The sequence below is a fragment of the Pinus tabuliformis genome, chromosome 8, assembly GCF_031772625.1.
Source record: "Pinus tabuliformis cultivar Carrire ecotype Pingquan chromosome 8, CPIR1, whole genome shotgun sequence".
Lineage (NCBI taxonomy): Eukaryota > Viridiplantae > Streptophyta > Pinopsida > Pinales > Pinaceae > Pinus > Pinus tabuliformis.
The window spans coordinates 833885370-833902614 of NC_142294.1; the positions used below are offsets into that span (position 1 = coordinate 833885370).

The 17245-nt window shown below is 36.5% G+C and overlaps 1 protein-coding gene across 1 annotated transcript; it reads right to left on the minus strand.

Moving 5' to 3' along the window:
* Positions 1-2653: 2653 nt before the first annotated feature.
* LOC149238173 (late embryogenesis abundant protein 31-like) lies at positions 2654-2974 on the minus strand. Its single transcript, XM_089369493.1, has one exon. It carries the CDS (start codon positions 2972-2974, stop codon positions 2654-2656), a length of 321 nt encoding a protein of 106 aa, XP_089225619.1.
* Positions 2975-17245: the final 14271 nt, after the last annotated feature.

Here is a 17245-nt window from a genome sequence, read left to right on the forward strand (position 1 = left end):
AGAAGTGATACTTTGGATTTGCGAATCCGAAGCAAGGTAAAGGTGCCCCCAAACCGCAGAACAAAGGATAAAGCCAAGGAGAGGCAACCCAACCTGCCAAAGCTGAAAGAAAAGAACAGCGTCACGAAGCCGAAAAATGACATGGGAAAGTGGTGTGAGTTCCATAATAGCTCCACTCACAACACAAGTGAGTGTCCGGCCAAGCAGTCACTGGTGGCCGAGTGAAAGGTTTCAAAATTAGATGCATGTTCCAACTCTGAGACAAAACCAAACAAGGGGAATGACAAAGGGAAGCAAATTATCAATGTGGAGCCCAACCCCACCGTTGCCACCACGAAGATCTAGAAGGAGGAACCCGAATATCCAAAGGATAAGGAGCGTCTCTTCCACTCACAGATGTGGGTAAAGGTCCTGCTACAGTTCATTATCAACAATGGGAGCCAAAAGAACCTCATTTCAGTAGAGGTCGTGAAGCGGCTGGGCTTACCAACCATAGCACATCCACAACCGTGCACCATCGGGTGGCTTCACCAAGGAAGGGATCTTCGCGTAAGTCAGCAGTGTCACCTTCCATACAACATCAAGCCCTTAACGGATGAGGTATTGCGTGACATTGCTCCCCTTGAAGTTTTTGATGTATTATTAGGACAACCATACTTTTGGAAGTGACATGCTGTGTATGAATCAAGGCCCTATGTTATTATTGTTACTTTGGGAAATAAGTTGTACAGGATACCAGAGGTAGCACTACCTACCGCCATCTCTTTGGTTATTGCAAAACATTGCAATAAGCTCATTTCCAAAACCAGGAAATTTGTTTTCTTGATGAAACGCCCTCAAGGAAAGAAGAAGACAGTGGCCATGACCTCCAGATAAGACCCCTCCACATGACAACTACAGATGGACAAGATCATGGAGGAGTACGAGGACATCTTCACCTCCCCTGCAGGGGTCCCTCTGCACTGTCAGGTCAAGCGCTCCATCGATCTGACCCCATGTGTGCCACTGCCCAATGGACCAATCTATCGGCTCTCCATTATGAAATCAAGAGGCAGATTCAGGAGCTGCTGCAGTAGGTCACATCCATCTGAGTTCGTTGCCTTGTGGGAGCCCAATTGTGTTGGTACAAAAGAAGGATGGGACTTGGAGACTCTGTATTGACTATTGGGCGCTGAACAAGATCACTGTCCGTAATAGGTACCCGATCCCATGGATTGATGATCTCCTGGACCAACTAAAGGGGGGAATATTTCAGCAAGATCGATTTGAAGTTAGGATATCACCAGGTACCAATCGAACCCTTCAATGTGTGGAAGACTACCTTCAAAGCCAAGGAGGGCCTTTTCGAATGGTTAGTTATGCCTTTCAGATTGACAAATGCTCCTGCAACCTTCATGAGGCTAATGGATGACATCTTGTGTCCATTCACCAACTCATTTGTAGTGGTATACTTGGATGACATCCTGATCTTCAGCCAGAGTTGGGAAGAGCACCTCCACCACATTTCACAAGTTCTCTAAACACTGCGACAACACAAGTTATGTGCCAATTTGGAGAAATGCACTTTTGGCAGAATATCCAACTGTATCGAGTTGTCAAAGCATGCCAACTCCTTCACTAGGACAAGTGGCTCACCAGGGACCAAGTTCAGCAGAAGTTTCCTCATCTCATGGAGGAACTCAATGTAATGGCGACCATTGCTTCCTAAGAGGGGAGGAATGACCCAGGTGGATATTGGTGGCTACCTGCCAATTCCACTTAGACCCCCACCATTGCTTCTTTCAGTTTTTTAGTTTCCTTAATTGTAGCACAATTTACTATTTTTAGTAGTTTTTCAGGTCCTAAACTTCCGGAGCCATTTTGAGGCCCTAAACAATTTTTTTTTGGAAATCTACCGCCAGCGATTTTTTTGTCTAAAATCATATTTTTTGTCATAGCACTCAGAGAGATCTTTCCAACAGGTTATCATGTGCGTCAAACGGAGATAATATGACCAAGTCACGACCTCGAGAAGTTGGTTGTCCAATTCACCCCAACAAGGCCCATAAACTCTTGGTGTTACAACTCCTCGGGTTAGGGTTTTGGTTGTTTAGGTTTGCTCTTATTGTTCAATAATAAAAAGTCCCTTGAGCCTCATTGTAAGGCAGTTTAGAGGCAAGTAGCCACCACATCTCTTCTCAGAGATAAGCTACCATCGCCCTAACTGGTTTATTTCCATTTCTGTTTGTAAGCATATTTCAGTATTTTACATTAATGAAATGAAATATTATTTCCGCTGTATCTCTAGGTTTATGGTTATCTCTGTAATTTGTTGTGTTCCTGTTTAAATCTGGATCATCTATACACCACTCAATAAATTTCACACCCACACAACACAATAAAACTACATAAAGGATCAAATAATAAATTGTTGCAAAACATCTTGTAAATCCAAGTAGAAACCCATCTCATGTGCCTCATCTAAACTTGATGACATCAGGGTCAAATCCATGTTTGAATAGTCAACCAGGGTTCAAAATAAGATTCCCTTTTCTATCTTTCTCTATCTCCTCATGTGGCTAAAGCTGAGTATTCCATATGTAGTCAACAAAAATCTATTGTATGCTCTAGTCAATTTTTTTGGAGCATTCACCAGAATGTACGAGAGTGTAGTCTAGGCGACTTCATCTAAACAAGGATTGAGGTTTGCTGCACTTTCATGATCAGTGGGCATAAAATTTAGGGTTGAACAAACTGATTTTCCACTAGCATAACGTATCTTGAGAAGTTGACCAGTGACTGCATTTTTGGTGTCTGCCATGTCCAAATATCCTCTAGCTGATCGATATTCATCACAATTAACCTTAGCAGATCTCTTATTGGCATTAACAACACATTGCATGATGGCGGAAGCACCACCCTTCTGAGTTTGGCCAAGGGCATGTGCCTCCACACTTTGCATCAGAGAAACGCCGTTGGGAGTTATGGGATGCATTGTGACAAAAAATATTTTCCTAGAGCATATTGCCATACATGTTCACCACTCTACAATAGAAATTTGTCAATTGGGCATTGGATTTCTTGTTATGAATCGTGGATGCGATGGAACTGAAACTACTCATAAAACAAGCAACATTTAGATCATTAGTTTATATCCTTGGATCCTAGAATAAATGTGATTTCTTCAAACAGAAATGATTGTGCCTTTTTTACAACAAAGAAATGAACACACACACACACAAAAAATTAACTACAGAAACAATGAAATGATCACTCATAGTAAATCAATCATTCTTCTATGCTAATCTACTTATTTAAACAGGATCAACTATCATGGATCTCAGATCTTCCTGGCCCTCTCTTGAGGGAGTTAAGCTAGAACATGCTCTAATACCAATTAAAAAAATGAGAGATCAAACATAGTTACACACCAAACAGAAATCTCACTATGTTTTTATTAATCAGACAATGGATACATATATAGGAATAGATCACTAACTAGATCCTATAGAAGTGGATCTAATTAAAAAAATAACTAACCTAAAAACTCACAACAATTAACAACCTATAACACACTTGTAAGCATTAATTCTTATTGAGAGTGCCACACAATTATGATGGTTCAAGAGTTTGAGTTTTGAAGCTATAACATTGTTACTTCATTGTTTTTATATTTAATAGAAAATCACTAGTGTTGTTTTTTTTTAGAGTTTAGATTCCCATGTTTACCATCAAATTATGAGAAATATGTGTCTGTATGTCAAGACACTCTATTTACTATAATTTTGATTGGTTTTTTCATCTTTTGCTATGTAGGTAGTTAGATTCCATTGTGCTCCAATGTGAAAAATATGCTTACGATCGTTTATATTTTTAGAAGTAATGGATCAAAGAAAACCAATGCAATCACACAATAGTTAGATTAAAGATGACCAAAAAATTGTGGGTTATATTAGTCAAGTTACTATTCATACCTTCGACTATACTCATCTTATTAAGGCTTTAACAATATGGTATATTAATGGTGGATTGTTCAATAATGTTAATACATTTTAAAAGCATCCTCTGATAAATTTAGCTTTATTGTTTTGGTCACTAAAGGCATACAATGTCAATATGTGCTATTCATATAGTTTACATACTCAACAATCACATATGCATGAGCAATCAAGCAAATTGTAGTAGTCTTAACCATCTATAAAATGATATCTTCACTACAACAAAATCGGCCATTAGTGTCGGAAATAACAACATAATTTAGTGTTTTTGAGCCTATGAATTGGCTTCAATTAGCAGCACAAAACCCAGAGAAATTCTACATCATCACTTGGGCATTAGAAATAACATCAAGAATAGTGTCGAGAAGTGTTTATTGCATTCTTGCTTCCATTGTTGCATCCATTTGCACTTCTAGTTTTGCTTCCAATTGTGCTTCCTATTTTTCTTTTGATATGACATTGAAAATATCTTCTCTTTTGGCTTCCTAACTTATGCCAAGTCATGCTTCCATTATAACATCCTTTATTGCTTCTAGTTTTGCTTCCAATATGTAATTACTTGTTGCATCTAACTTTTCTTCCATTATGACATCTTCTTTAGCTTCTAATATGGCTTCCATTATAATGTCTTTTGTTGTTTCTAATACTGCTTCCATTAGTACTTCTTGGTTTGATACTTGAATGGATTCTTTAGTTTCTTCTTAGGGAACACCAAGTTTGGCTTCTAATATTGCCTCCAATATTACTTCTTTGTTTTCTATTTGAATTATTTCTATTTTTTCTTCTTAGGTAACGCTAAGTTTGACTACTAGTATTGCTTCCATTATTACTTCTTGTTTTTCTACTTGAATCACTTATTTGTTTCCTTCTTCGGGAATACCAAGTTTGGCTTCTAATATTGTTTCCATTATTACTTTGTTTTTTATCTCAATTTCTTTTGTTTTTGTTTCTTACGTAATGCCAAGTTTGGCTGCTAGTATTGCTTCCATTATTACTTATTTGTTTGCTACCTAAATTGCATATTTTTTTGTTCTTAGGTAATGCCAATGTTTTCTTCCAAGATTGATTGTCGTGTGCTTCTCATTTGGCTTCCATTGTTGCTTCCTTTTTCCTTCCAAAATTGCTTCCTTGTTAGCCTCATGGTTTTCTTCCTTTTAGTTGGAAGGTTTGCTTCTTGTTTAGTGCATGGGTTTGCTTATTTTTTAGGTCTAGGGTTTGCTTCCTTTTAGTGTTGGGATTTGCTTCTTAATTAGCCTCCAATTTTTCTTCTTGTTAAGAAACCAATTTAGCTTCCTATTTAGAGCCAGTAATAGCTCCAAGTATGGCTTCCAATTTAATTTCGAATTTTACTTCCATTTTAGAGCCACATTCTTCTTCCATTTTAACAACTCATGATGCTTCCTTTATAACTTCCATTTATTAATTTAATATTTTTTATTTCAATTAAATTAGTTAAGTATATCATGCCTCTTAAATAACTTATATAATTATAGATTAAGTCATATTTATATCATACCATTTATAAAAAAAATAGGGAAATGGACATCCATACAAACTAACAACAATCTTTTTTTAAAATATAACCAATTTTCTTATATTATTAATCAAAAAAATTATTGGTTTTGACTAAATACACATAATGCAGTCCTAGATTCACATCATAGATATTTCTAGAGCATATCTCTTTCAGGTTTCTTATAGTTACAACCCCCACCAGAACATTGGAATAAAATACCAAGATAATTTTTTTTGAACTATAACTGGTATTTTTATATTATTAATAAACAAAGTTGTTGGTCTTTGACCAGCTACACATAATGCAAGCCCATATAACACATGTCCAAACGTTATAAGTGAAAATGATATATGTCAAAATGTAAGGGAGCATCACTGGGGGAGTAATACCATACCACGTGGGTTCATATTAGGGGATATGTATTGAGGAAAAAATGACATAATATATGTTGGAACCAGGTTTAATACTAAGAGGGGGGGTGAATCAATAGTGATAACAATTTCAAAAATATAAAACTTTTTTTGCAGTAAATTAATCAATTCATCACCTAACAAATAAGCATTAGATCTGAACATGCACAATGAGAAATAAATCATCACATCACATAGAAACATAGGATATCTGGTGGAAAACCATTTCCCGGGAGAAAAACCACCATGTTGTTGTTGCGTTGCTCAATATATTTTATTATTTGTTAAGAAAATCATTACGTAGAGAGTACATATGGAAACTATCTTAAAGGAACTATGATATCCATCTACGACTTATGAAGAAATGTGTTCTCAATACCCTTTTTCTGGAGTACCCACCCCACTTCTCTATGAGGTTCACCTTTCATGCATTTTCAAACTGGTACACTTGAGCTACTCAACATGAACATCGTAAAAAAATATATATTCATAGCACAAAAAATCAATCACTAAATCAAACTCAAATCATATCCTCTCTCACGTTCATTCATCATTATCAACTCAGACAACCTCAAAACATTTTCTGCAAGCAAAACTAGATGCAGAAAATCAACAATGAAATACATAATAGCTATATGAAAACATGAGACACTACTGCAACCAATCTATCACAACCATATAAACTCAAACAATAATTATTCCCCTGCAATCACAAATGCATTAGCAAAATACTTTGTAGCCCTATCACTTGTCTTCTACATAAGAATAGTCTTCAGCCATGCATACTTTTGTCTTTGCTACAACTATACCTCCATGCACACTCTGCTTCAAAAAATTCACACTCCTCACTAATGGCTCTCCAAAACACTATGACAATTTTCTCACACAAGAGAACCAACCAAATGAGCAACCTTTCTCCACATATTTGTAGTTTCTGAAGATGATTAAATCAATTAATTCCAATCATGTAGTGGAGCTTTGTTCATATGATGAAAGTGGTTTGGTTCAATGCTTCTTGACTCAATCAAGCCACTAACTTCATTTACTAATGAATATTCTCTTTCAAACATCCTCTAGAAGTTCAATGACCCTTTTCTGACCTTTACCTGATGAATCCCGAAAAAGACAATGTTGGGAAAAATACTAAGAGGGGGGGTGAATCAGTATTTAAAATTTCACAATAATAAATTTTCTTTTTCAAACTGTATACATGATTTTACAGAAACCAAACAACGTATGTCTGCAACTATAATGAATGAAACTAGCGTATAGATAATAAACTTGTAAAACAACTAATTCATTGTCTGTTGAACTTAAATCAGAGTGTGATGCATTTACTAAGTAGTAAATAGATGCAGTAAGAACAAAATAAATCAACACACATAAGAAACACACATGAACACCAGGATTTTTCAGGTGGAAACCCAATGTGGGAAAAAACCACTACTGCTGTCATCTCAGTCTTCAATCTTCTTATTATAAAAAGTGTTTACAAGTTTTGTACTGGTGCAAAAATTTTCCAATATGCAGGCATCTACCTGCTGAAGGCTACAACCTTCACTCATTTTCCAGCTTCTACTGGAAGGGAGCTCCAACCCCCTAGCTCTTGTACTGGTTGATATGTTTACCAGTACGTAGGCATCTGCCTACAGAAGGCTACAACCTTTACTCGTTCTCCAGCTTCTACTGGAAGTGAGCTACAACCCCCTGGCTCTTGTAGTTGTGTAAACTTGTACTAGTACATAGGCAACGGCCTATAGAAGGCTATCACCTTCACTCTTCTGCTAGGGACCACGTTGCATAAATTTTCAGATTGGATACTCCTAGTACACATCAACACAATATGTAGGCCACGTTTCATCAAATTTTCATACTGGGCCCATTAATAACATTGAAGCTCAAAATCAATCACCACAACTATAATACAACCATCAAATACACACTAGTAGAAAATGGTGAAATTAGTGACTAGGTGACTAAAAAAGTTAGTCACCAAAACTTTTCCAAGTGAAATACTACCAAAAATTAGCAATATTAAGAGACCCAACTAAAAATGACTAACATAAATGACTATTTTAGTCACCAGTTAAAATATACGACTAGCTAATAAGTAATACTACTAAAAATAACTAATTTAGTCTAGGAAAAAAATATGACTACCTAACAAAAACTACAATAATATGAGTTAGTAATTTATGTTAGTCATTTTAATTGCGTCACTTCAACAATCTAAAATTACAAGTCATAGGGGATTCAAAGGTTGTTTTAGATTGGGTGAAAGGTTATACTTCCTTGTACACTTGTTTATTGGATGAAAGGATGATTAAAATTATGGAGCTTATTAGAATCTTTAGGATCATATCATTTTATCACATTCACAGGGAATCAAATTCAAAGGTTGACAAATTATCAAAAGGGGGAGTGGGCCAACACCTCCTTTTGAAACCCGACATGACCACCTATATATTTTGTAACAACCTTTCCAACTTATTTAGTTGGTTGCACATATATTTCACATTTCAACTTCGTCTTGAAAAGTGGTAGTGTTAAGGAGAGGGTATGAACTTTGATCAAAGAATGTTCACTTAGTACCACTACCAAATTTCCTTCATGCAACTTGCATGATGATAAATGGATGACATTTGAATGTTACAAACATGTGAGTAGTCCACAATCAACTTTTTTGTCTTCATTGTCCTTAGTAACAATGACAAGTTTGAATAATTCCTTTATTTATCATCGCAAACACATAACTCTTTGTTGTCCCAAACATAGTTAATATTGTTGGCGTATGATCTCTTAATTGTGTAATGGTCTCTTGATGATGATAACGAGCTCTCAATCTCTAATGATCATGAATACGATGAATGAATGATCTAATTCCTTACTTGTATAGACAATTTATGATTCATTTTCTATTTTTATTGTGCCATTGTACATATGCTTCACTAGCATCTCATGCTATATGGTTAATTGAGCAAGCTTTATCTTTCATTTTTCAAGTATAATTTGGTTGCATGAATAAGCATAGTTGTGTAATTAAAATCATTCAAAATTTGTTAATAATTCATGGTTTGTTTGACTATTCGCACACTTATCCCTGACCTTTTACTTTGAGAGTGAGTAGTGTCAAATCACCAGTCTTCGTTAATGAACTTCCTTTCATTACTCAATGACCTAGCTTAGCTTGATATTTAAGGATTCCCCCCTAGATAAGGATATCCTTCTTGTATTCTAAAGAGTGAGAGAAGGCCACCAAGATGACATTGGGTGGCTTGCATGATGGGTGGGGTCAAGACTTTTTTTTTCTATGAAATTGTTTGAGTGGAGATACAATTTAGAAAATGCTTACAAGAAAATTAGTTTCCTTTATTTCCATCACATAAATTACTTCCAATAAAATCATGTGCTTTTAATAAAATCCAATTCTGATAAATAATTAATTCAATCAAATTTAAAAAATAAGATTATTATTATTATTATTGTTATTTTTTTTGTATATGGGAGAATAGACAACTATAGCATGTTTGTACTTAAGGATTGATTCTATCCACTAACACAATCACCTCCAAGTGTACCCACATTGCCTCACACGCGGCACACTAAGCTAATTGAAGTTTAAACCAATAACATCATAAGAAATGCCTTAACAACCCATTCTATCATCAAGTAATCTACACCATGGGGCAAATTAAAAATAACCTTTAATATTAAAAAATATAGCCAAATTATTTTATTTGAAAATCAATTTTAACATCTAATTTGAGGAAACTCCATAAAATAAAATTTAATGTGAAAAATGTTAAGCAAAATAAAGTTGGGGTAAATTATAAAAATAAAAACAAGTAAAGTGAAATATAAAATTAACAATTATAATTATAATTAATAATTCAATCATATTACTCCTAATTTACCAAGTGTCAGAGGCATAAAATCTCTTCATATACAAACCTTTTTTAAAGTGAAAAGAGATTTGATCCCCTTTGCCCTTGGTAAATCCAAAATTAAGATCTAAAATTAAGATATATCCAAGCTAGTTTTAAATCAATTTATGTAATTGAAAGTAAAGAATTATTATTTTAATGGAAAGTTAATTTCAAAAATATTTGTAATTTCCTCAATTTTAAAATAAAGCCAGCCTTGTTCCATCTTAACTCCGGATCCATCAAGCAATGAGAGGGATCACATCCCTTGAGGTGCAAACCTCTTTTTTTAGTGCAAAACTTGAGGAAAGGTTTGTACCTCGAGAGATTTGATCCCTCTCGATGCTTGATAGATCCAGAGTTAAGATGGATCTAGGTTGGTTTCAGTCATGTGCGGCCAAAGAAAATCTAATGCATACATGATTAATTTTATCAATAATAAGTAAATTCATCTAATATTAATATAATAATTTTAAATATGCTAATATGTCTCAGATTAATCTGTTATTTTAATTTTAAATTTGCTTAGTTGCCCCAGTTTATTGTGAAGATAATACTTTAATGATGAAAAATGATGAAATATGAATTTTGAATGTAAAGAGACAATGTATAGTGTTGAATGATAGAAATGTGAATAATAATAATATAGTCAATTGCAAATAGTATTCATTGTGGTTAATCTAAAACTATTTTCTTCTATTATTCATATTGTCACCATTTTTACTTTTGTCATCTTTTCATATTGATTATCATATTTTCATATCGATTATATGAAAAGGATAGGTTAAACCGTAAATGATTTAAATCTTTAGCTCAATCTATTGTAGTAAACATTAGTCATTGTCTCTCCTTCTCTCCATTATTAATAGGTTGAATTACTATAACACAAAACTCAATGTACATTATCAATAAGTTTTTGTGCTTAAACTGAAATCAATGCACAATGTTAATCCAATCAGTTTAAAAATAATGTACCATCATACATCCAATTACATCAAAACATAAATCAACATTTACACTTAAATTAATGAATCTAATGCAAGCAATTAAATAAGATTAGAAAACAACATTTACACTAAAATCATTGCATCTAATGAAAGCAATCAAATAAGATTATAAATCAACATTTACACTCAAATCAATTCATCTAGTGCATGTAAGAAAATTGGATTATAAACCAACATCTACACTGAAATTAATGCACCTAGTGCAAGTAAGAAAATAGGATTATAAAGCAACATCTGCACTGAAATCAATGCATATAGTGCAAGAAATCAAAGAGGATTAGAAATCACCATCTACATTGAAATCAATGCATTTAGTGCAAGCAATCAAATAAGATTAGAAATCACCATCTACATTGAAATCAATGCATCTAGTGCAAGAAATCAAACATGATTAGAAATCAACATCTACATTGAAATCAATGCATCTAGTGCCAGCAATCAAACATTATTAGAAATCAACATCTACATTGAAATCAATGCATCTAGTGCAAGCAATCAAATAGGAATAGAAATCACCATCTACATTGAAATCAATGCATTTAGTGCAAGCAATCAAATAGGATTAGAAATCATCTACATTGAAATTAAAGCATCTAGTGAAAGAAATCAAATATCATTAGAAATCAACATCTATACTAAAATCAATCCATCTAGTGCAAGAAATCAAATTGGATTAGAAATCACTGTCTACACTGAAATCAATGTATCTAGTGCAAGAAATATTCTCTCCCCCCCCACACCCACATATATATCTATATCTCCCTCCATCTCTCCATATTTTCCACTCTATCTCAACCAACCAAAAACACATGCTATTTCACTTCATATCTATCAATCTCTTTGTCACTCCCTCCCTCTCTCCATCTCTCTCTTCTTTCATCTCTTCACTTTCCATCTATATATCTATCTCCATTTTCCTCTCTATATCACCGCCAAAACATACACTCTATTTCTTAAATCTATCTACCTATCCCTCCCTCCTCCTCTCTCTCTTTCTCTCTCTTCCCCTTCTCTCCCTCTCCCCCACTTCTATCTCGCTTCCCTACTTCTTTCCTCTCTCTCTTTCCCCATCCAAATCCATCTCTCTTTCCCTCCCTCACACCACTCTCTTGCATCCTCTCTCTCTTCCTTCCTCTCTCTCTCTCTCTCTCTCTCTTTAGCCTCCAACTCTGTTACTATATCCCTCCCTCTCTCCTTCTCTCCCCCATTCTCTCCATATCTCCTTCTTTGTCTTTATCTCAACCCCAAACATACACACTCTCTCTCCATCTCTCCATTGTTACTCCCTCTCTCTCTCCACTTCTCACTCTCTATGTATTTCTTCTTCCCTCTCTCTCTCCACTTCTCACTCTCTATGTATTTCTTCTTCCTTCCCTCTCCCCCCCTCCAACTCCATATCATTATCCATCCCTCTCTCCTCCTCTCTCAATTATTCTCTCTCGTACTTCCTCTTTCTCCCTTTCTCTCCTACCTCCCTCTCTCTTCCCCCATCACTCTCTCTCTCTCTCTCTCTCTCTCTCTCTCTAATCCTCTCTCTTACCCCATCACTCTCCTTCTCTCTCTCAAGTATTATCTCTCATTATTCCTCTCTCTCACTCTCTCACTCTCTCTATCTCTCTCTACCCTCTATCTCTCTCCCTTTTCCCTCCAATCCTATCTCTTCCCCCATATCTCTCTATCTCTATCTCTCCCTCTCTACCTATGTTACTATATCCCTCCCTCTCTCCTTTTGTCTCCTTCTCTCCCCCTTCTCTCTATCTCTTCTTATTTATCTCTTTATCTCACCCCTAGACATACACTCTTTCTCTCCATCTCTCCCTTGTTAGTCCCAGCTCTCTCGCTCCACTTCTCACTCTCTATGTCTTTCTTCTTCCCTCCCTCTCTCCCCCTCCAACTCCATATCTCTATCCCTCCCTCTCTCCTCCTCTCTCTCATCCTTCCTCTCTCGCCCTTTCTCTCCTATGTTTATCTCTCTTCCCATGTCTCTCTCTCTCTCTCTCTGCCTTCCAATCCTCTCAATATCTCCCTCCCACTCTCCTCTCTCTTCCCCCTCCATCTTTGTGTCTCCCTCTCCCTCTTTTACCCTTCTCTACCTCTCTCTCTTTTTATTCCTCCTCTCCCCTCTCCTTCAGTTTATCTCCATCTCTCCCTTGTCACTCCCCCTATCTCTCCACCTCTATAACTTTATGTCTTTGTTCTTACCTCCCATATATAGAGAGTTAATATATATCATGATATATTAATATATATTATAATATAAAAAAATTAATATTAGATTAAAACAAAGTTATTATATTTATTAATATCAATATGATGATATATTAATATGAATATTAGATTTAATAATAATAATCTTTTAATATTAATATTATGGTTAATAGTATTTTTTGCATGGTATTAATAATAATTTGGCTCATGGTATTTTTTCCATTGGCTTCACCTAAATAAAACCTATTTTTTGAGTTTTCATAAATATAAAGGGGTTAATGGAGTAAAGATAAAAAGAGGTTTTATTTATTTATGATACCTCTAGTTTATTTAATTTTTTTTTATTTACCATACCTTTGGAGAAAATATAAAAAAAGTCTTATTTATTTACCATACATCTGGTTTATTTGTATTTTTATTTATTTACCATGGCTCTTTTTTTTTAACTATTCGTAAACCTCTTTATATTTTAATATTATGTTGTGTTTATACATAATAATAATTAGATAGATTTTTAAATAGGACCATTTACATTTACATTTACATTTACATTTACATTTAAGCTTACATGTTTACATTTACATCTAAGTTCACATGTTTACGTTTCTAAGCGAGATCTACCCCATGGGCGCAATAATTATTTTATTTTTAATCTGAAATTACAAATAACATTGAAAAATACATATAAATAACCAAAAACAATTTTTTTTTTTTTTTTAACAAGATCGGCTGCTATATATTAGACTGAAAAAAGGAATAAGGCGTGAAGCCATACATGGATTGCTTCAAGAGCATTACAAATCCAAGGAGAAATCATGAGGTTCCTGTCCTTGAATCGATTTCTATAACTTCTAGCTAAAAAACATCTATTGCTACTATAAATTCGGACATACTGGAGGCACCAAAACTTGCATTTACAGCACATAATTAATCAATGTCAATACGACTAATCTTTCTCGCTGTGGAATCCTCTGGGTTCTGGTCAGCTTCCATTGGCTTTGCACTTGAGGATGATGAGTTATCTTTCTGCTTTTTCTCCATGATTTCCCTTAAGATTGACAGCGATTCCTCAGCGTGTATGCATCTATTGCTGAGTCCGTTGAACTGCTCATGAAGAGTATGAACTCGGTGAAGAAACAGGTTCATTTCTGCGCGGTACTTGCTGTGTAAAATTCTGAACTGCTCGTCAAATTTGGCTTCCAGGTTCCGGATCTGTTCAGCGTGCCTGGCCTCCATGTTCTGGACTTGATCTTCCAATACCTTTTGTTGAGCTCTGACCTCTTCGAATTCGGCCTGTAGATCGCGGCAATGGAAGCATTGCTCAGGACGCTCCATCACTATTTGGGCTTGGATTCTCTGAGGGGCGATTTCACTGATTTGGGCTGCTAACTCCTCTTTGCTGCGGGGGATGTGAAACTTATCTATGGATGAGCTCACTGAGTCTGAGTGAAGGGGAAAGGAGTCTGGAATCAAGGAAGGATCGAAAGGATGAGGAAAGATGAGGGTCGAACCGGGAATATATAGAATAAGAGCACAGAGGGGGCGGGAACAGGGCTGCACATTCCTAGAAATGAACGACCCAGCCCAATGCAAGTCTGGAGTAGAGCAAGTGATTTGAATGATGGTATGATTACTTCTGGCATTTCGACGGATTCCCGGTCTGTGAATAGATTTCCCAATCCCGATTTTGAGCATACTGCCGTCGTCCACACCTGTTATGTCCTGAGTGTGCTGACTGGAATCGTGCGGGATGTTAGATCCTTTGTAATGGGAAGGATGAGCTGATTTTCCTTTCTGCCTTCTGACAAAATTCCTTACATCCATATCAAAATTATGTTCTGCACTGCTGATATTTTCACAAGTGCGGATCCTGTCGATTAGAGTGCTGCATGCTTGGACTGATTGCTTGGTCATGGTAATGAGTAGGATGATAGGATAGCATTGCTGCTGAGTTGGCCTTGAGGTCGATCACAAGCCCTGTTGGCAAGACTATCAGCCTTTTTATTGAGACCACGCAAAATGTGGAAGTAACTGGTCTCCTCCATCAGATTGTTGAGGATCTGGTTTCTGTTATTGATTTGCTGAAGTAATATGTTGGGCGAGGACTGCTTGAGCACCATCAGACGGATTATGATAGCTGAGTCACCGAATATGGTTGCTTTCTTTATTCCTAGCTTGAGCAATTGCACAAGGCCTTGAAACAGGGCAAGACCTTCAGCCCTGTTGTTTGATAGTTCGCCCAACCCCCACTCGAATTGGAGAATTAGAACGCCATTTCCATTACATATTAACCCGCCTGCCCCAGCTTTGCCTGGGTTGGATTTTGAAGCTCCATCAAAAAACATGTGGTATCTATTACAATTACTCAACCATTGGACAAATTCTTCCTCTTTAAGCCTCAGCTTCCATCCTTTACTCTTTTCATTCTGTGGAAGACTCTCTTTCTGTAGCGCCTGAACATTGATGACATTGTCGGGCCCAAAGTTAAGCAAGTTTCTTTCTTCTGTGCTGAGATAATGGGTTTCAATTTTGCCTTGAGTACGGGAAATGATTGCTTCAACAGCAAGAGTCTTAGCTTTGTGGCAGATTATCCTTAGGTTGTGGTCTTTATCTTGAAAGACTTTTTTGTTTCTGGCCAGCCAAATGCTCCAGACCAGGGTAAGTGGAATTGTATTCCAAATCCTTTGAGTTAGATTGTTCTTCTTCCCTTTCCATGGGCAGATTTTCTTCCAACTTAGAACTGAATCAGCTATAGTTGCCCTTGGCTCCCAAGCAACCGCCCCTATTGCAGCCATGTTGTTCCAGCATCTCTTAGCAACTTGACAGTCTATGAACAGATGTTGCATTGTTTCTTCGGCTTGACAGCAGTTTGGACATCGGGAAGGTCCCTGAATTCCCCTTTTTTTCAAATTCTCTGCTGTTAGGATCTTTCCTTTCAATAGAAGCCAAAAGAAAAATTTTATTTTGGGAGGGGCTTCAGCTTTCCAAACCAATTTCCAGTGAATCCATATTGCCTGAGGAAAGGTATTTTCACATATTCTTTGGTACCCTGCTTTGGCTGTATATAGTGTTCCTGTGGGATCCCAGCGATAGCTATCAACACTTCCTCTTTGAACCGGTGCTTTGCTGTGCAAAAGATTTTCCAAGACAAGAAAACTTGCTTCTATTTCCTTAGGATAATTCGGGAAAGACCAGCCTGTCCAAGAATGAGAATGGTTTCCCCACTGAGTTATTTGTGCTAGATTCCATATTCCTCTGTTGTTGAGCCAATTGATAGCTGGGACTGCCTCCTTATTGGATCCTATAGAGTTCTGGCCCATAATTCTATCCATGGAAATACTTATGCTGCTGCCTTCCCCGGGAATTTTTGAGATATTTTGGGCAATGAAAGGAATGGTTTTCTTACACAGCTTCCAAATATTGGAGCTGTCCCTGATGGGGATATTGGTTTTTAACAGATGGTGCCTAGAACTGTTTAGATACTTGGCTTCGAGGACTGCTTTCCACCAAGCAGAGTCTCCAGTTAATAGCCTCCAGACCATCTTTGCCCCGAGAGCTAAGTTTAACAGGTGAGGAGATCTAATTCCGAGCCCGCCTTTTTCAAGAGGCTGTATGACACTTTTCCAATTGACTAGATTAAACTTCTTTTTCTCCACTTTCCCTCCTTGCCAGAGAAAATGTTTGAGAGCCTTTTCCATTTTGTGATGAACGGCCATTGGAGCTTGAATCAAAGAGAAGCGATATATAGGCAGAGATATCAGACCTGATTTTAAGAGGACTAAACGGCCTGCTGGATTCAGCCACATGGATCCCCAGTGTTGAATTTTCCTTTTGATTTTATCCAGGATTCCACTCCAAGTTTCAGTTTTCAGAGGGCCAATACCAACAGGCATCCCAAGGTAAGTGAAGTTGTTCCATTCCAGCTTGTGAGAGACACCAAGAATGGAAGCAATGGAGTGAATGGTGTGGTGCGAGGCATTCCATCCATAAACACAGCTTTTCACTTGATTGATCATTCCACCTGAGAAAGCCATAAATTGGTCAAGGATCTTTTTGAACCGCCTTGCAATGGTGATCGATGCCCCACCCATCAAAAGGGTGTCATCCGCAAATTGAGAGTGGTTGATATTTTTTGTACCCTGAGCAAATTGGATGCCTGTGATAAGACCAACTCTTCGGTTATAATCCAAAGATTTACTAAGGG

What these genes read in the sequence shown, in the direction of transcription:
- LOC149238173 (XM_089369493.1), bottom strand. Translation starts at nt 2,974, where the DNA reads ATGCATCCCATAACTCCCAACGGCGTTTCTCTGATGCAAAGTGTGGAG.